Raw genomic sequence first — 21,772 nt, forward strand, 5'->3', positions numbered from 1 at the left:
GATTTTGCAAAATTTCTGAAGACTCAAAGTCCAAATACCTTAGACTTTTTTTTTTTTTTTTTTTTTTTTTTTTTGCTTCTGACAATTAGGTCCATTGTTCTCTGCTATGAAAATATTGCCATATCCCATCTCATTAGCCCAAGCAAGGAGACCCATATCCCCAAACTCTGAGGCAGTGCCATATATCCCCTGACCTCTCTGTTCTCACTGTATTGTTGTCCTTACAGTCTTTCTGGCTGAGACTCCACAGACATGGCAGAAAAGTTAAGAAGGTTAGAAAAGTATCATCAGAATCCCAGAGAAAACAAACAAGAAAACAGAGCACAACACGCCCCAAATCACACCCGCAAAAATCTAATTCCTTCTGAGCTTACGGTCTAAGTCATAAGACACATCCAGCAGCCAGGAAACCATGTCACATTCCCCCTTTCCTAGCCTATAAAGATCAGAGTACCCTTCCCCCAAACATGTGCCCTCAGAGACACAGAGGACCCAAATCACTGCAAAGCACTGAATGCGAGCAGCCCAGAGAAGAGAGACTAACGTTAAGTCTGATGAAGTTGACAGACAGTCAAGAAAGTGAGCCTGTCCCAGAAAATTATTTAAATTGCAATCAAGTTGAATTATGTCAAGTAACTTCTCCCAAAGGAGCAAGAACTGACGTGTATATATACATGCTCAATATAACAAATATACATATACATACACATAAATAAAGGTTTCACAGCTACGTGACTATTTTCGATGAGATTTGTTTGCACCTTCAAGCAGTAAAAACACCCCCTCTCACAACTGGAGAGGCAGTTTTGGACACCTGCATTCAAGAGAACAATGTACCTGTCCCAAATAACCCAGCAGAATAACAGATCTCTAAAAGCTGAGCTTCTCTCACATACAGAAAGCAAGCCTGGCTGGAGAGACTACATTCCAGCAGCACCATATAAACAAATATTCCCTGCTTTGTTGCAACAAGCAAAGAGCCTGAGGTCTTTCAGCAGAATTGTTCTTTTGGTTCTGGTTGAAGAACCTGTTTCCAGTGTTCTTCAATCTCTTCACACTGAGCATAGACTCCATACTTTGCCTGGTTTTATTTTCTGCCTAGTTAAGCTGTGCACTGCAGAAAATCCATCAAAGAGACTGGGAAGGCTGCTTTTCTCATCTGTCAGAAGCATCAGACAGTTGAGCTTGGAGAAAAGTAATCCCCAATCACACTTCCTTGTGAAGTATGCCATCCCAATATAATTACCTACTACGTTTAGACTATGTTCACCCTCAAGGTCTTTGAGCTCCTTCACAGCTGTAAGTCTGATTGGATTAACCAATCAGAGCTATTACTGAGCTGCACTATGTACAGCCTCTCCATACCAATGCATGTTGTAATTATCTTCATGCAATTCAGAGTTTTCCAAAATCCTTATTTGCATGTTCTGCACACAAAATACAAAAGATACTAAACATCAGAGAACAGACAGAAGATGTTTCCGAATGCACAAAAGATTTTGATTCATAATCTTCTTCCATCCGTGACACTTCAGGTATACAGAAGGGAAATAAAACAAGCCTTTCTTAACTTCATTATCCCTCAAATACCGTGTTTTTTTCACAGAGACCTTAAGAACAAAAGAAAAAAGAACCACCACCATGGAGAAAGCAAGTCATAAGCCTCCAGATACAGTTACATATCCTAAAATAGGAGTCATACATTTTGCTATTTAAAAAAAGGGCGTAGACACTCAAGCAATCAGATCTTTTATGACTGTCCTGAATTTTGTAGCTTTCTGTCATGCTCAGATGAAATGATACAATTCTACAGGTGAACTTGGGAAAGATTTTAGAGGTGCACTCAAAGCACACGAAGCATTCTCCTCAAAACAGTTCCACAGCAGAAAAGACAGATTTCACTTAAAGCAAGACTGTTCCCCCCACCCCTCCAATGCAATCACAGTGCACATGCTGGCTTACACACTGGACATCATTACTTACCTGAAACAGCATCATAGAACTGCTCCTCACTGATGATGCTGAGAGGAGGAGATCCCTTAACCAGAGACTGCTCTAGTTCATGGTGCTCAGTAGCTAGTGTCTCTAATGCTTCTGACAAGATCTTGTTTTTCTCCTGCTCATGCTCCAGTTTCAAATTCCTCACCTATAAGTAGATACATGTATGAATAAGATCTCATCTCTCCGGAGAATGCGTAGCTGAAAGCTATACAGAAAATAGACTGATAAATAAGTAACTGGTTCAAAGGCAAACAGCTGGAACTGAAGCCACACATATTAATAAGAATATTACGGTATTACTGTGACCACAGTATGGTTGCTACTCAGCATTTTTCAGTAGCTGAGAAATCTGTCAGGTAACATTTGATACTATAGACTGAAATTCCCCAAGTAAATTCAAATCAGATAACTGTACCTTAAAACTGAGGGGAAATACTTACAGCTCTACGTGGACGACCTTAAATATGGAGTTACAGTGATCAGTTTCCACATGCACCAAGCTCCTTGTACTAGTCTGCTCTAATTTGGGCCAAGAAGCATCATCTGAATTGAATTACAGAGCAAATGGCACAGCCAGCTACAAATAACTGCAAATGAACTATGAACTGAAAACATTTAACCCTGAGGATTAAAGACGGAGGTTAAAAAAGAGATTCTTCTATGACTAATTTAACTTCAATATAAACAGCTCTCTCTCTGCACTCCCAAAACAGTTTACAGAGGAGCCAGCAGCCAACAAAGGAAGAAGACCAGCCACCAGATGGAAGGAAGGTTTTTTTTGTTTTGTTTTTAAAGCCCACACATGCAATAAGCACCAGAGAGGAGGATGATATCTGCATCTTGAGTCCAAGACTAGTAACAGGAGAGCAGCTATGTCCTTCCTGTTTCCTTCCCTCTGCCCTTTTTTTTTTTTTGTTGTTGTTGGTGCTTTCCTGCCTCCTCCTCCTTTCAGGGGAGGGGAGACAGCTCAGAATCACAGAATATCCCACGTTGGAAGGGACCCACAAGGATCATCAAGTCCAACTCCTGGCTTCACACAGGACCACCCAAAAATCCAAGCCCTGTATCTGAGAGCACGGTCCAGATGCTCCTTCAGCTCCAGCAGCTCAGTGCCACGCCCACTGCCTTGGGCAGCCTGTGCCATGCCCACTGCCCTCTGGTGCAGCACCCTTCCCTAACCCCCAGCTGCCCCTCTCCTGACACAGCTCCATGCCGTTCCCTCGGGCCCTGTCGCTGTCACAGAGAGCAGAGCTCAGCGCTGCCCCTCTGCTCCCTGTGAGGAGCTGCAGCCGCCATGAGGCCTCCCCTCAGCTCTGGACCGAACAGAGGGACCTCAGGTGCTCCTCATACAGCTTGCCCTCTGGATCCTTCACCATTTCCACAGCTCTCCTTTAGGCACTCTCAAATAGTTCTGTGTCCTTCTTGCAGCACTCAAAACTGCATGCAGCACTCGAAGTGAGGCTGCCCAGGCGCAGAGCAGAGCAGGACAATTCCTTCCCAGATGCAGCACTATGCAGCTGTAGCTGCACGACGTAGGAAGGCTCTCTTCTCAGAGTCCAGCAAGGTTTCAATGGGCTGTTCTTTCTCTTGTCTCTAAGCCACTTACTCTTTCTTTCTCTTCTTCTCTCCCTTCCTGACCCTGCTTAAAAGGCTTCCGAGCATCACCAACCACTGCCTTCTCCTCCAGCTTATTCTGAAAGGTCAGTTTGCAACTAACTCCCCCTCCACTGACAACACGCAAGGGCATGAAAATCTCTTGGAACAAATACAGGGACAAATTACACATCCTTCCAAGCAACCTACACATATAACAAATTTTCCTTGTTGAATCTAAGAACTGTTCATATGTCCTATCTGGTCACTTCTCACTTACAAAAGCTTTACCCTCCTCTGTTGTAACAACCACTCAAACTGTGCTTTTAGAATCAGAAACAAACGATGGGAGGAGAATTCAGGGGCTAGAAAGGAAATACCAGAACAGATTTTACCACTTCCAGAGAGGCGTTTACTATTCTGGCAGTAATGTAACCTCTGTAGAAAGAATTATGGAAGAAATTCTCAACCCCTCAGTTGTGTCAAATACTAGATCAGCTGGTTTGGCTGTCAGGCTCTGAGTGTAGAGGGACAATCCAATTAAATGATAATTAAATTAGGTTGCTAACTGAAAGCAATAAAATCACTAAGTCTCTAACTATCTAATAGCTTTACCTTGAACAAAACGAAAAAAATCTGGACTAGTTACTGTCACTTTCATTTAAAGTTCATTGTAGAGGTCCGAACAAAGCCAATTACTGCAATGTTTCATACAAGTCAGACATGCCACTGGAAAAGATCTGTTGGTAAGCAGGTTCCACAGGGGTTACATTTTGCGTGCTATCAAACAGCTAAGGAGCTGCCCAGTTAGAGAAGTGAGATTACTATTGCCCTCTCTTAAAAAGGAGAGGATGAAGGACTGCAACTGAAGTGCTGCTTTTTGTTATTATTAAACAGCAACAAAAGGAAACTAGTTATTAAAATGTTATTTACAAATTGTTTTGCAGTTCTAAGAGTTAGACAGTTATATCCTCTAATGTTTTGATATATGATTCGAGTGATTTGAATATTTATCTAAAACTTAAGTTTCAATGCTACTTAACAGCAAATAGAAAGAAAGTCAAAGTATATCTAACAAAACTCAGATCTTCTTTTTGCTTCCACAAAAAGCATGGTAGTCTGACTAAACAAGCAACAATAGATACAAGCTCAAAACCCAGTGAAGTCCCTTAGTGACTTTATGGCTCCTCTGCCCTATCATAATATACAGTTACTCAGAGTTGCAGAAGGTGTACTGAAAACTAATTCCCTTTTTGGAAAATGATTAGTCAGCTTAACAGTGAGGTTCGCTCTTCTGTGGACTTCCAGAATTCCTATCTGCCAAACACATATTCATATAGCCATTATACACTAGAGGTAGGGAGCAAAAAACCCTTTCTGTCTGTTACGTAAGCAGCACAATGCTAGCCAGAAGCTAACCAAAATGTGCTGAAGTTTGTTGCTTACAATTTACGGATGTTCATTCATAAACAAATGATCTGATTTTAAAGCAACCTGAATTCAACTTGGGGGGTAGGAAAATCCAACCCAAAAGCTTTGTCAACAGCACTAAACCTGAAGGATGGCCTACACATCCAGAGAGCCCAGATACGGCCACGCTAAATTCTACAGCCTAAAGCTCAGTGTGGGGCTCTCTCAGCTCTGAAGGTAGTGGTTTGGAAACACTGTTCATACCTACACCAGGACGTTAGGCACCAAAGTGGATAAAGAAAATACAGATCTCTCTGGAGAAACAATCTTCTTTGAAATACACATGCTATTATCTTAAAAAACACCACCACCACCACGCATCTTTAAGTGATATCACCACTTTGTCATCTTGTAATTTATTATTGACCAGCTACACGTCCTAAAATCTTCCTGTGGTAATATGACTGTGAAATAAGGATTTTTAATTCATTCTTTTTTTTTTCCCCCCAGAACTACGCTTCCCATTCTTCTAAGCTTAAGAAAGATGTGGACAGATTTGCAATACTTTCAAAGCGCACGTTTATATAACAGCATAAATGAACTACAGGTTTTCCCAAAGCATAAGTAGTAGTTGCTTTTATGCATAATTTTTCCCATATTCTACTTTTGATTCACAAGACTTAGACAATGCGTAAGTTCTGAGATGAATTATTCCATCTTCCTGGCTATTCTGTCATATTTTTGAAGTTGACACTTCAGCTTTATCAGTTTTTTCATTCCCATCCTGTCTCTTAAGTGTCCCAACACAGAAAAACTGCAAGATTACCAAAGGAACACCCAGACTGGTTTTTTAAATGCCTACTTAAAATCTCCCTTTAAAGCAGGGAGATGACCACAAAAAATGAAGAAAACATTTCAGTCTACTCAACTGAATGCAGATAAAACAAAATTTTGTCAATGGAATACCATCTTATTTTGTGAAGTTGCATTAGTTGGGTACCTCACTGCATTTTACACACAGTGACATAAAGATTTACATAAATGTAAGGTAATAAATATCACAACAAAATGCTGCAGCTGTCAGCATATACACAAACTCTGGAAACTCAGTCCAACCATATTAATAAAAATACTGGAAAGGACATACTAACAGTCTGCGTAAGGCACAGCTTGTGATATAGCCATGTTTTTTGTACCTTTGTAGCTGTGTCTGAGTTAAGAAAGAGGCAGATGACAATTTGCATCTTGCTGGGTTCAGCTCTTCTTCTTCCAGCTAAAGAATGGCTGTCATCTTTTGGTGCCTGCTGCTGGTCTCTGCAACGCCAGCGCATGCACTGTAAGTTCTCAGAGCTTCGCAGAGACAGCAGCATGGGGCACTCTGGTGAGCCCAGCATGAAACCAGCTAAAACCTTTGTTCAGCTGGTCAGGCTCCATACCCAGAACTTGTCAGAAGCTTTTTTGTACAAAAGCAATTGCAGCTCATCAAGGACTTGGGCTTATGCTTGTTCTGTTAAACGACAGTTAACGTCAGTCTTGTTTTCATCTCTAAATGGAATGCCATTATAGTGAAATATCAGATTTATAATTGCTGATGGAAACTAACTAGCTTTGTCTCAAAGAAATAAACACGCACTCAATCATTAACCTTGCTTCTACAGACACGACTTTCACCTGATACACTGACACAGAACCACCAAGAGATGACTTCAGTATCTAGGTCAGCACAGCAATTTATTATTTTTTTTTTAAATACCTCAACCGGAACGATTTGATACCCACACTCTGGTAGGTGGCTTCACTTCTGGTTTAGTGGAAGGGAAGTCCCCGTAGACATTACAGTCTTCTGGCTTTAAGAACTAAATTGTGAATTCAAGTAGTAGAATCTGGTTATTTCAGCAATCGGCCCTCCATCAATCATTATTTTTTAAAGGGAAGCAATAAACTGTTTGCAGACACTTCTATAGTCTTTCCATGCCACTAGAAACCCTGCTAAACCCAAGAGCATTATTTAAAAGTTAACTCCTTCACTGCATATTGCTAGCAGGAAAGTTCACATGCCAGTTCCAAAATAGCAAATAGCTTCTCTACGTGTCACGAACACCAGCCCCATTCCTCCCTGTATCTTTAGCTTACATAAGGTAGTTGGGAGACTAGAAACATGCATCAGATCACTACTTCTCCTCTTTTTTTAAAAGGCTGAAGCATGTCTCTGAAGCCTGTAACCAAGGCTTCTCTGTCCATCTTGAAGACATCTCAGTACAATACACAAAATACTTGCTTTGTGTGGTGCTGGATGCTTTTAATTTAAATTGAGGCCCAACAACAGTGGCACTTTTGTAGGGTAGGAAAGGGTCACGCCACTGTATGCCCAGCTAATAAATGATTATCTCAGCAACATGCTATTGCAGCTGCAAGTAAATCATCTAAAGACAACACACAGCAAGCAAAGCATTGAGCAAATCTCAACAATGTGTAGAGCTACCTGCCTTTAACATTAAAACACAAAATTAAGATTCAGCATACCCTAGCTCTAAAGTTTCCCTGGATTGAGAGAGAGAAAAGACAGACCTCACAACATCACAGTACAATTTAGTTACATTTTTTCTTTCACAAATACTCAACTTCAGTGCTAGGAATAGGAATATCCAAAATACGCAGACTTTCAAGCTGTGCAGGAAGGAAGAACCACTTCTTTTACATAGCAACCACCAGGGGATCTGAAGGCAGACTCCGCACAGTGTCAGTACACCACGTACCACTTCTGCTCTGCAATAAGCTGACGGCAGGAAAGCTGCCTCTTACATTATCTTACTGACGTCTCTGATGGCTCAGAAGTGGAGCTTTGGTCTGCAGAATGAATGGCTTTATCCAGCTGCTACAGAAATTCCTTCCTCCTAAAAACATCACTGCATATGGAACGCTTACCGTGAAGCACAGGTGCAAGCATTCAAGTTTTCAGCAGTAAGCTAAAGGCTACTCTAATACTTAGCTTAAAATTCATATTTAAGCAAACAATGAGAAAAAATGCTACTACAGCAGAACTGCCAGTTTTCAGTGGATATCTTCTGACATTAAATGCAGTCCTTTCTGTAACAAAGTAAACGTCAGTCAAATCTGCAATTTGTTTCACACATTTCTATGGAATTGTCAGTCTTCCAGAGTCAGCTACTCTTTCAGTATACTGAAAGATGTAACCTGATGGGCAAAGTTATGCCTTGCAACTCATTATGCTACGGAAATCTATTCGGAAGCAGGACCACAAATTAAAAATAAGGATTCTTTCCCTTGTTCTGTGATCTTCATATCAAGTTGAACCCAAAATCAGATCTTGCAATTAGCCACCTCAGTGCAGAGAGTCTGAGACACATACACTGTTAGTCGTTTCTAACAGACAAACTCACAGTTGCAATTTTGCTGTTAGCACAATACTGCCCCTATTGCTAGTGCCTCCAGGCACGAGCCAGTTCTTTGCAATGACTAGTTTAAGCTAGTGCTGAGTAAATCTGTTATTCTTTTACATTTAACGTAGAAAAAGAATTACACAGTTTGAAGAAGAGTCAGGTCTGCCTCTGCACCTTGGACAAAACCAGAAATCTTCTCATTCATCCCGGAAGAAATTTAAAGACCTAGAATAACCCCCAAGGTATATCTATTTGACAATGGATCGGCTCTGTTTATTTTGTTGGCCAGCTTTGAATCATGCTGTTACAGCACTGTAATTCCACAGGACATGCTTCTATGAAAAAGTGCTTTTAAGTTTTCTGCTACCTACAGCGGTACGCAGCCGCTGCCTAAGCAGCTACTGAAATGAAACTGAAACCAGTTGCTTTCATTTGGAGTTCTCACTGTTTTAAACGTGCCTGAGCTTTAGAGGAAGTTTTCCAGAAAGCAAAAAAAAAAAAGAAAAAAGAAAAAAAAAAAGCTCAGTTTTTAATCTCTGTTTATGGGACTTAACTCCCACTAAGCACAAACACTAATATGATCTGAATTTGCCTAGTCCTGCTTTTCTCCTGCTCCCCAGCCTCTCCCATTTGCTCAGAAACCCAACCAGGGAAATGTAAATATGCCCAAGTACAGCATTTGACTTACCAAAGCAAGGAACAATTTCTTTACAAACACTCTTATGACAGATGATTAAATTGCAAAGGTGACAGCTCACATTAGGAACACTTTCCTTTGTTTTGTTTTAAACTGACAGATACAATCCGGTCCACGAATACATCACTAGATTCCTAAGACCCTGAAACATGTAAATATTATACAAACCTTTCTGAGTTTTATCTGTTTACACATGGGCCTTTCCACAGAACTTCTCTGCTGACTCACCACTTGTTATCACTACCAGCCACAAGCAACAAGCAATCTTTGCTACACTACCTATGTTACGGTCTTGTATCACAACTTCTTCTGCAGTAAAGCAGCTCCGGTAAACTTGGCCCATGTTCACCCCTGGGGTACAGAGGCACCAAGAAAATCATACTTTACTTTAATCACCGCTTATTGCTTAAGTTCTCTCTCTCTGTGCTATAAGCTTACCAGATACCTGGCTTTGGAGATCTATCAGATCTTTAGTTAAATATAGAATACTCAGGTAGCACTCGCCAGTGACTTGAACTACTGCTAGTGCAATTACTGAAATGCAAAACGAGATGTGAACAGTTACTCAAAGACAAACTGAGCTCTCTGACGATCGCTCAAGGGTTACTTACTGTATCACAAGACACCATCAGTCCACCACAGAGCTCTGGCCGGCTGAGTCTGCAGCTACGGCACTGGAGTACCACATCTTAGCAAAGTCATCAAATTCAGAAGAGATAACTCAGGATGCTAACATAACATTTTTGCTCTCTTTCAGACTCATATACAAGCAGTGCCACCATTCAATTTCCTTTTTGTTCAAAGGCTGAAAGACTCCCAAACATGCTAGCAAGCCCCATACGTACCAATCTGAAGCCCGAGCCATCTATTCACTTAAATTCCAACTCAAAGCCCATAGAATAAACCAAAGACTTTGTGAATCGAGTCACAAGACTCTGCCTCAATTATTCCCCCCATGAACATAAGGATTCATTGTTAGTCAACTACCAGCATTCACCTCAAAGTTCAAGAGGAGGAGTTTAGCAGGGCTCATTTGGAAAGGCTGTATTTCAATGTTCTGGATACAGAGTTAGAATATTTCCCTATATTTGATTAATTAAAACAGTCTGCTTCTGAATGACAAAATACAATCATAAAACAGAGATATAGGAACCACTGTTACAAGCAAGACCCAAGCTACTGTCCGCTCAGAATTTCCCCCTCAGCTAGATCATGCCAACACACATAGACATTGAAGCAGCAAAAGAACTGTTATTCAAGAGAAGAGCTGGCGATTCAGATCTTCTTCCAACATACAAACGTATTATCAAAATTCTTAATGGAAGACTACAGAGAACTATTCACATGCTAGGGACAAATACTTTTTGTCTCCCACCTTTCCCTCCTAGGAGGCTGACTCTTCTTCCTCAACGTGGTGCCTGCTGCCTCGCTTCCCGTTTCCACATTCAGTTATAACAAAGTTTATCTATTCAGAGGCCAATGAAGCACCGAAGTTTTAACCAACTGAGAACACTGCACTGCTCAGAAGCCATGTTTCAGCTTTTCGTTTAGAGAAACGTGTTTCTTCCAAGTGATTCTGCGCTGGTCAAGTATTAGTAGAGGCTTTTCTGTTTCATTTCTAACGTGAACATTTGTGGCATCCAGGTCTTCCTTTCTGAAGTGTTTATTTTTGCAGTTGTATTTTACTTAGATGATTCAATGTAAACTGATAAATCTCAAAAAATCTAGTTAGGTTTGAGAGCTGCGGAAGTTGCCAGCTTCCAGAGTGTATTCAGTCCCTATTCATGTTTCAGTATAATGATGGTTACTCAAATATAAGGAGCCCAAAGAAACAGTCTTCTGATATTTTCTTTTTCTGTTAAGTATTGCTTCTATTCTGAGGCAAGCTGAAATTAAATATGGCTGCTATTCACATTTACCAATACGCTAAGCCAAAATAGGTTGGGGCTGAATGACATCAGTGGTGATGTACATGTGAGAGAAGTGTATTTCAAGTTGCAGAGCGGCACGACTATAAAAACAGAAAAGCTCCACATCCCAAGATACCCTGCTGCCCCAGTGAGATTAAGCATCTATCTTCTCAGAGACAGATGCCACAAGTGACCTTACCCAACAAAGTGCCTCCTTCAATCCGATACATAAATATTGATGCCAACAGCATAAGAACAGTATGTTGTTACATGTTTTCAGATCTGACAAGGACTTTTTTTTTTTTTTTTTGCATCTTTAGAGAGACTCTGGACATCTTTGAAGTTCGTTTGCCTGGTTTCTGTGAAACTAAGATGTAAGGGTTCTTAAGAATGCACACAGGAAACATTTCCTTTTTATTCTTAAGGACTGCTTTGTTTTGAAAATGGGTTTTAACGCTGTTTTGATCTAACTGCTTCCCTTAAGTATTTCTCAGTACACACCACTGACTACTTTGATCAACCTGTTTGCATCCTTTTCCTCCACACTTCTTCTAAGCTGGATCACAGCGAACACTTGTATTAATGCTTTCCTTTCTGAAGTGATTGCCACGTGTTTGCTCTATTTCTCTTTGGCTTTTACTGGCTTTCTAACGCTACTACACAACTGGACATGAGATCAGCTTCCTTTTAATGAAAATTAACACATCTGAAGCTGGTTGTCTGTTCTACAATCTCCTCTTTTGGAACCCTAATCATATTAGTTACTACCTAGTTAATTATATAGATTACCTAGAAGTTTTTTTAAAAGCATTTCCAAAGAAAACCAACAAACATGCATGCCATACAAGTATTTCATAATTATAAAAAAACTCAGATGCTTTATTCACTGGTTCTTAATTCAGAATAGAAATGCTTAAACAAGTATGGATCCTAACCAAGCTAGCTAAAAATGAAAAAAAAAAAAAAAAATCTGAACTCTTGCCTAGGCTAGAAGTCAACAGTGGGCTTCACAGCACTGCTAGAATTCTGTAAATGAAATCTACCTTGGTCACTTCCTGTACCTGAGAACAGATGCTTCTCAGCTTTCCAATATGAAAGAATTGGACTTCACAGATACACACAAACAGAAATCCCAGAGCTACTTGAGACTTGAGAAGGAGTTGCAGCATTAAGAAACGTGTCCCTCTGTAGGGAAGTTTTTCCTCTCAGAAGCTGTTCTGACCTTATGCCAAAGCAACAAACAGCAGGCAGACAGAAGCTAGGCCTGGGGTAGGCTGTTAAGACGCTTCCTGGAATTTGAGCATCTTGCACAGAAGTTCATTCTGCATTTAGGGCAGACAGATAACTGCACTCTGGGCTACGGAAATCCAACATTAGGTCAAATTAGCAAAAAGACATTTGCATACTGAGAACGTGAAATACCATTTGCTAGTTTGCATTTTTGCTAGAAAAAACCTGAAATATCACATCTACTGTTACATTACAAAGAGATGCTATGCAACAACACCCCTATGATGCAGAACAGCTAGATAAACAAACATCTGCACTTGGTGGAACAGTTCTTCTCTCCTTATGAACAATCTCAAATCAATTTTGCCTTTATCTGGGGGTTTTACTACTTTTTTCTGTGGCAAGAATTCATCATGCTATTCATTGCTGCTTGGGTCTTTCTTTGTCAAAATGTAACTAAAGATCAGAGCAGATAAAACAAACCTACATCTGAGTTACATATTCTTCTATGGACTTTCAGCTCATCTAGACTTAAATCTGTAGCAAATGTTTTTAATGATAAATCTTTTACTATTTCTCAGCATGCAATCTAGTAGCATTTGCAGCGCTGAGGAAGAAGTAGCCTCAGCTTAAATTTCTGGTAAGCTCTTCTATGACATTCTCCAATAAAAAAACATCAATTCCCAGAAGAAAACTAGAGGGTAGATTTGATGGAAGTGTGAGCCTGAGGAATGTCACTCTCCCCTTCACCCCTCCCAAACTGAAACAGGATCTGATAGCTTAGAGTGACAGGTTGCTTTTAAGATTCTTTAAATAGCATGTGGGTGCAAAGACAAGAGTTAAAAAACACAGACCGCATATTATCAGCTGATTTATGACACAGAGTCCCCTCAAATTTTCTCCAATGACTACATTCTGCTGCTTCTTAACTACTATGCAGACATTTCATCAAAGGCAACAGCATCAAGATGACTTTTATATGTAACTAGCTGCCTCTGTTTATGCACAAATTCTTTCCAGTGAAGTAGTGAGACTCCAGAAAAAGTTTATAACTGAGAGCTATACACCAATATATGCTCGGGGACACCCAGCTGAAAAGCAGCTCTGTAAAAAAGGACCTGGGTATCCTGGTAGATACCAAGTTGAATGTAAGCCAGCAGCATAACCTTGCAGCAAAGAACAATAATGGTACTCTTAGCTGCATTAGGAAAAGTACTGCCAGAAGGCCAAACCTGGAGCTCTGGATCCAGTTCTAGGCTCCTCAGATCAAGACAGACATGGATGCAGTAAAGTCCAATGTAGGCCCATCAAGAGGATCAAAGGACTGGAGCACTACTCCTATGAGGAGAAGCTGATAGAGCTGGGAGAGCCTGGCATGGGTGGGACTCATAAACGTCTATAAATACCTGAAAGAAGGGCACAAAGAAGGAGCCAGGACTTTTTCAGTGGTGACCAGTGCCAGGACAAGAAGCAACAGACACTAACTGAAACACAGGAGGTTATCTCTGAGTATCAGGAAACACTTTTTCATCAAGCAGGATGACCAAGCACTGGCACAGATTGCCTAGAATGGTTATGGAGTCTCCACTGTTGGAAATGATCATAAGTCATCTGGATACGGCCATAGGGAACCAGCTCTATAGGTGGCTCTGTGTGAACAGAAGGAGTGGACAAAATGGCCTCCAAAGGTGCCTTCCAACTTCAGCCATTCTGTGATTCTGTGAGAGTAGAGGTTAAACCTTCGCATAAAGTGTGGGTTCAGAAATGGAGGAGACACAGATAAAACCAGATTTCCACTAATCATGGGGATAGATGGAACTGCCTGAAGTTTCAAGCTCTCCTAAAGGCTGACTTTCTCCTGAACTTGTTTTGTCTGACCTTGCAGCAAGGTGTTTCACTGGAACAGCAGGCAATCTAATCCACATGCATAGCGCAGAACGCTTCCACAATTAATAGTCGCGTTGGTATTTCCAGTAAGGTACAAGCTACTGACATATATGGATTACTACATTACCTACAGGAGTTTAACCATTATCATGACATATTCTCCATCAAAATGATCAAATCACCACAGGTAAGTTTTTGCCATTGTTTTATGTCTATCAATTCAAATTCTTCAAGTGCCTGCAGGTGCTTTGTTGCTTTCCAGAAAGGTGAGACTAGTTTTTTTTTCTCCTTAACCTTTCTCTCACTAGAGCTTGTGAAAGAGATGGAGAGGGCAAGAGGACAGGAACTAATAGGCAACACTGTTAAATTTCAAGATTAATGGGGAGCTGTATTTCTTCTATTCAAGGGTCAAACAACGTATCTAAACTAGCTTATTTTGTCAAAGCAGAGAAGCTGTGACAGCAAAAACCTCTCTGAAGTAGATGAAAAATTTTACAGTCTCTTCTGGGACTGAAGTTCTAAGCTAAGGAGTACCCTTATATTATAATCTACACTGTGAACTTCCTTCAAATACACATACTTTGAAGCCATTTTCATATGGTCTTGTAGTACGCCTATAGATCCAAAAGGTACTGCATTGATATTCAAGTTTCAACATTAATGATGTAGTAGTGAAAAGTACAAGAGGAAAGAAATCCACTCCTATTCAATACCACTGACTGAGTCTGTATTTACCTTAGAAGTGGCTTAACATAGAGCCTGTGAACACACATCACAGGTGTCACTCCCAAATGCATTCTGTAAAGACAGGCGATATTCAGATTATCCTTATTATATATGTATATATATATTTTACATCCTTACATCAAAGCTAGATGTCCTCTTACACTGGACTCTTCAGCATATTCACAGCAGATGGATATGCTTTATTCAAAGCCCTGTATATCTTACCATTCCTTTAGAATGCTATTCATCTTAGTTCTTTACTATAAAAGAAGTATCATTTGCATTGTGTGTGCTTATCAGCTATCTTTACATAAGCATAGACCAGCATTTCCGAGCTGTGTTCCAATAACACGAAATACTTTTTTTTTTTTAAAGTCTCTTACAGATGCATTTAAAAGGTGATGATGTTTACTATACTTGGAAAAGCACTACTTGGAGAAACAGGTTACTAACACTCACTAATGACTATGCCTTGCATGTACCTCCAACGAAAAGTACAAAACCAACAATTAATTTTCAGTGCATAAACACTTTTCAAATATAGCCCATTTATCAATTCTAGTGATAACTTCAGTGACTCAGCAGTCAGCATTACACAAACACATTTCTTCACCAGGCAGCACAGCACCAACACAATTCTGAATATTAATATTAAAAAAAAAATACCCTTTCAAAGTCACTGGCAGTTTGGGAGAGGCTGACTGGCCAACAAGTACATGAGATTAAGGCAATCACAGAAGTCAAATTCCACAATGGGTCACCTCTATTATAAAAATGCTATCAGCTCCAAGGTGTTGCTGAATAAGGTAGTGACAAGGGTAATTCTGGTTGAGAAGTCAGTCAGGTGAAGTTTAGTTACAAAATAGACATGCACACGCACACCACTAATACTGCCTAGAAGGAGGACCATCTATTTTCATAGAATCACTGAGGTTGGAAAAGACCTCCAAGATCATCCAGTCCAACCATCCATCTACCACCAATATTTCCACATTAAACCATGTTCCTTAGTACAATGCCTAAATGTTTCTCGAATACTTCTGGGGACAGTGACTCAACTACCTCCCTGGGCAGCCCATTCCAGCATCTCACCACTCTTTTGGAAAAGAAATTTTTCCTAATGTCCAACCTAAATCTCCCCTGGTGCAACTTGAGGCCATTCCCTTTCATCCTAATTGCTACTTATGTGGGAGAAGACACTGATCCCCACCTCACCACAACCTCCTTTCAAGGAGTTGTAGAGAGCAATAACGTCTCCCCTGAGCCTCCTCTCCTACAGACGGAACAGTCCCAGTTCCTTCAGCTGCTCCTCATAAGATCTGTGCTCCAGATCCTTCACAGCTTCATTGCCCTTCTCTGGACACACTCTACGGCCTCAATGTCTTTCACGTAGTGAGGGGCCCAGAACTGAACACAGTGCTTGAGGTGTGACCTCATCAGTGTGGAGAACAGGACAATCTCTTCCCTCCTCCTGCTGGCAACACTACTTCTGATACAAGTCACTCAGGCGCACTGCTGGCTGATGTTCAGCCAAGTGTTGACCAACACCACCAGATCCTTTTCCTCCATGCAGCTTTCCAGCCACTTAGCATCAAGCTTGTAGTGACGCCTGGGGTTGCTGTGACCAAAGTGCAGGTCCCAGCACTCGGTCTTGTTGAATTTTATCCCACTGGCCTCAGCCCAGCTATCCAGCCTGTCCAGATCCCTTTGTAGGCCCTTCCTACTCCCAGGCAGATCGACACTTCCTCCCAGATTAGTGTCATCTGCAAACTTACTGAGGGTGCTCTCAATGCCCTCGGCCAGGTCATCAATAGATACTGAACAGTGCCAGCCCCAATACAGACCCCTGGGGAACACCACTCGTGACTGGTGGCCGGCTGGATTTAACTCCACCACCACTTTCTGGATCCAGACATCCAACCAGTTCTTTACCCAGCAAAGAGTGTACCTGTCCAAGTCATGGGCTGCCAGCTTCTCTAGAAGAATACTGTGGGAGACAGTGTCAAAAGCTTTGCTGAAGTCTAGGTAGACTATGTCAACAGCCTTTTATTCTTTGTAGCTGAAGATCAGAAGTGACTGACTACATAACTGAAGAAGAGCAAAGAAGAGGGAAAAAGTAAATTTAGACTCAACTTCCTTGATTAAAGAAAAGACAAAATAACTGCACGTCAACAGCCTACTACGTCATAAGGCAAGAGATCTTAACTTTTAAATCACTGACATTTATGGAGACCAAATAAAACATACCACCACATGGTAAACCTAAGAGGATTTGACAATATAAGCATAAGCAATTTAAGGCTTCAAGAGAATACTTTTAAAACAACTTCACATTAAAAAAAAAGCGTAATAAAAGTTAAACATCATCTCCCCCTCAAAAACATGTTAATTTCCAGAACTCAAAGCAATAAGAGATTTATTTATCATCTGTGGAGAAATAGATTTTTTTGAATTATTATTCTATGGAACTAGCTTTTATCAGTTTTACAAGGAAAAAGGCATTATCAAAACCTTAATTTCCAAGAAACAAAGATCAAGATGGAGAATGCATCTCCAGACAATTAGTAAACATGTGCGACTGTAGTCACCCAGTTTGGCATCCTAATATTTTATGCAACTGAAACAAAAACAGACCACACAGCCAGACCGCCACTGCAGTCAACTATCTCTCACACTGGAAAACAAAACCCCAGTAACCGAAGTTAACAGATATGCTGCTATATGCACAGGTTAAAACCTAAATCCTGGGTTTTTTTGCTGCTTCTTTTTCTTCTGAAATATTACCACTCTAAGTGTCAACACACTGGCTATCTGGGAACCATCAAGTTTTAGCTGTTTCTCATCTGTTCTTCCAAAACACATCAGATACACAATAAGCCAGAAAACTAAGAACAAGCTGATCAGCCTTACATGCCATTACGAAATCACAATGACAGTACAAGAATAAGAATGTGCACCCTCCTCATTCCAGTTTGTTTTCCAAGTATGGTGGAAAGGAAAACAAACAATATCCTTACTGCAATAAGGAGCGAGGACACACAAAGAAAGTTTCCATTCTATGTATTTCTTTTTGATCCTCTATCAGCTTACACACAGACAAGAGCATCACTTTCAAATACATTCACAGAAACTATTCAGTTGTGTTTTCTATTTTAAAATCTTTCTATATCAAATATCATTCCACTAAACTTGATTGCTTCTTTATCTTCTTTGTAGTCCCAGTTAAGTCTCTTTTCTGTCTGTTTTTGAATTTAAAAAAAATCCCTAAATGATTTGCAGACAAGATCTCAGAAGCAAACCTCAGATTCGGAGCTGCAGAAGCACAGAGAAGAGGTTTAATTTCAAGCTAATATGCTTTTACACTGTACTTCCCCAGAGGCCCATGAACTCATTCCATGTTAGTTTACACAATGCTGCTTAACAACCACTAAGAAAAAAAATCTGCAAGACAAGCTTCCAAAAAAAAAAAAAAATGAAGAGTGCAAGAACAGGGTAGCACTGCTTTGAGTTGGGCAATGTGGTAATGGAGAATGCCTTCATACAAGTTGTGCGACTGGCTTTCACACAAGCTGCTAAGAGCATACATGTCAGCAAGTTTTTCTGCCGCTAAAAATTAGATAGATCTGCTAACAGATTATATTCAAACACATCATTACCCTATAAATAAAAAAAGATTAACCTTTGAAGCCTACATTGTTGAAAAGGCTTTAAACTAAGAGAGGAAATTTAGGTTAGATGTTAGAAAGAAATTCTTCACCCAGAGGGCAGTGAGGCGCTGGCACAGCTGCCCAGAGAAGCTGTGGTGCCCCATCCCTGGAGGCACTCAAGGCCAGGTTGGATGGGGCCCTGGGCAGCTGAGCTGGTGGGGGGCACTCCTGGCCATGGCATGGGGTGGGACTGGGTGGGCTTCAGGGTCCCTTCCAACCCAAGCCATTCTATGATTTCATGCTTAAGGAAGTAACACTGGGAGCCTGCTGCACTTCAAAGCCCACCATCCTGCATTTTTTGTCCTATAGTAACATCCAGGCATGCTACTGGCAGCTGGGACTGCCTGGTGCCCAGAAAACTTCATGTAGGCATTTGGCCGAAGATCTTATCACTTGCCTTAGAATGTAAGCATTTTGTCAATATACACAGTATCCTTAAAAAAAAAAAAAAAAAAAGGCAAAAAAAAAAAGAGTGATATTTACTTATCTTCTCCCTGACTGAAGCCCTGGTATTTGTTACTTCAGCAAGCTTCTGTCTAGGCTGCTGCTCACTTCTCTTCCCACTCTGGTGACCTATTCAGTCTTGGCTGCTGTAGGAAAGTCTCTAAAAAAAAGTTGCGTTCTTGAATTCCCCTATCTCTTGGATACTTTGGACTGGCTAAACTCCTCTCTTTACATAACACTGACAAGGACGCTGTCTTCACAGACCTTTAGTTCGCTTTCTCTCTGCGAGGCTGCAGTACAGTAAAGAAAATGCTTTCAGAGGAACAACATGATGCCATCTGCAAACATTTCACTATCAAGTTGCTCTGATTTGAATCTCTCATCTTTAGAGCTTCAGCACAGGCAAGACATATGTATGTAAAGTACCCAAAAATTAGCACAGCAAGAATCATCAAGGCATGACTAGAACCACTGACATTCAAGTAAGGAGAGAAACAATCTGCCAAATCACTTCTGTCAGCAGCTTTGTTCTCTTGTATTCCATGCCTACACGCCATTCTGCAGCATATTACATCCCATGCCCTCCTGTTTCAGGGATAAATACTGTCAGCCTCTATCTCAGCACTTGTTTTAGCACAGAGAACCTTCCAATTAACTTGTTACTTTTGAACAAGATTCGGGCTTATTTAGATTAATTCATCCTTTGAGGCATCTCTAGTATGCTGCTACTCATTTGGAGGAAAAGGAATAGGGTCATGTCAGAGACATTCGCAACCAATAAAAATTTCCTTGACACAGACACACCTCCAATCCCTCAACACCAGACAGTTTTTACCATGCCTGGTGCAACCACTTACTGCCCAAAACCTGCTCTCCTCCTTTCCCTGAGCTCACTAGCTGAATAGTGTTTCAGCAGTTTGCAATATTGTCCACTGGCCTCATACCACACCAAGGTCTCAGCTTGGCCTCCACTATTTTCAGCAAGGGCTGCAGAGCTCAATGGACAGCATAAGGGCTCTGGTGTGCTCCAGTGATTGAAAGGGCACAAGAAAATATAGGGCTGCTGCCTGGACCTGAGCACAAGGAGGAAAAGGCACTGATGTCATGACTTTAGGGGTTAAGGATAATGTGGTTAAGTACGGCACAGCAGCCAGCCAAGTCACAACCCCCATCCCCAGTCCTAACTTGGAAATCAGAACCGCCTCCTTTACTTCCTTAGCTTCAGCTGAGTCCCTCACCTCTTCCCCCCAGTGCCTCCTAAGACCAGGCAGAGGTCAGCACGGCTGTGCTGGGCCAGGCAGGGCAGGAGAGCTGAGCGACCCCAGGGCTCCTTGCAGACACACTCACTCTGGGTGCCTATGTCAGACATTTTCCCCTGACTGCTGCGTGTCAGTACTGCTCCCTCACCTCCACCAGCACGAGGGAATTGATAAGGAGAACTCTCTTCTAAGCCACCTGGACGCAGCTTACGAGCATCTTCATTCACAACCCAGTAAGGCAGCCAGGCTGCGCTAACACGCACGTCTCTCAGACCTCATAGCAGAGGCTCAAAGACAGCTATTTGTATCCCAAGGAGATGCACACATTCATTCACAGAAACATGAACCAACATACCTCGCCCCTGGACATTCAGTTATGTTTCTAAGATTTTCAAGAAACATGAAATAAACCGAGGCAGTATGCTGAAGCTCTAAACCAAAATTAACATTTGCTAGTTGAACAACATGAACTTCTGTATTTATTTGCAGTACATCAGCGATCCATGCAGCAGATAATGTTACACCATGATAAAGGTAACTAACTCCAAGGACTATGACCTACAGTTTTTTGACCTTAAAGTTTCCACAAAAATGACAAACCGACTGCTATGATCGATTCTACACGAGCGCACAGCTCTTTTAAACTGGGAGAAGAAGAAGCCAGGAACTTTCCTTTCCTGAATCCTTGATCTCATTGGCCATCAGCCTGTAAACAAAGCCCCTCTTGCAAAAAAAAAAAAAAAAAAAAAAAAAAAAAAAAAAAGCCAGAAAGAACACCACCTATAAACAAAGGAGGACCTCAGATGCTGACAGACTGCAAATGAAGGCGGCCGCTGTTCTGAGCCACGAGAGCCAGCAGTTGCTGTTAAGTATAACCCCGATGGCAAAAGTGAAACTTACGAGAGTCACGGCACTTATCAGCACACTCTATCTAGATCTGGTTAACGAAGAAAACACGTTTAAAAGAAAACAAAAAATTGGTTGCTTTTTTGAAAGAAAAAAAATAGTAAAAAATCCCCTTCCTTTCAGTTTCTGACAGCTACGGTGCATGCAACGCACAGACCGGGGACAGGCTTTAAACTTACCCAAAAAATAACAGCGTGCAACGAGCGATTAAAACCATAACCTTCAGTTAAACTTCTACTACTGCTACGCAAAGCTCCCACGGAACATAACAGTGCTGGAATCGGGCTGCTTTTAGAAGGAAACGCCGAAGTCTGCTGGAAGCAGCTCAGGGGAAGCCCTGCTCCGAAGCAGCACTTACTAACCTTGTGCCAAAGTCACTGCAGAAGCGCTCCGAGTTACGCTACGCCGCCACCACCGCCTCACTGCGCTTCGCCCGCAGCCGCCCGGTAATTCCCCAGCTCCTCGCCCGCTTTGATCTCTCGCCGAGCCGTCCCCGCTCCCATCCCCGCTCGGCACCGCGGGGCTCCGCTGACGGCAGCGGCCAGCGGCCCGGCGTTCGCTACGCACCGCGGCAGCGCCCGGGGGACGGCAGCCGGAGCGC

General features: G+C 41.5%; 1 protein-coding gene across 12 annotated transcripts in view; it reads right to left on the reverse strand.

Annotated features, from left to right (window-relative positions):
- OSBPL1A (oxysterol binding protein like 1A) overlaps positions 1 to 21,772 on the reverse strand; it is a 77,009-nt gene that overhangs the window by 25,975 nt on the left and 29,262 nt on the right. For 6 of the 12 annotated variants that reach the window (XM_021388610.1, XM_021388606.1, XM_021388611.1 and 3 more), the window contains one exon: positions 1,984 to 2,146. The exons of 1 other annotated variant lie outside the window; for it this stretch is intronic. In XM_021388610.1, the coding sequence (XP_021244285.1) occupies positions 1,984 to 2,146 (163 nt within the window). 5 more of the 12 variants (XM_021388612.1, XM_021388613.1, XM_021388614.1 and 2 more) reach the window with 5 other exon arrangements.

This window comes from Numida meleagris, chromosome 2 (assembly GCF_002078875.1).
Source record: "Numida meleagris isolate 19003 breed g44 Domestic line chromosome 2, NumMel1.0, whole genome shotgun sequence".
Lineage (NCBI taxonomy): Eukaryota > Metazoa > Chordata > Aves > Galliformes > Numididae > Numida > Numida meleagris.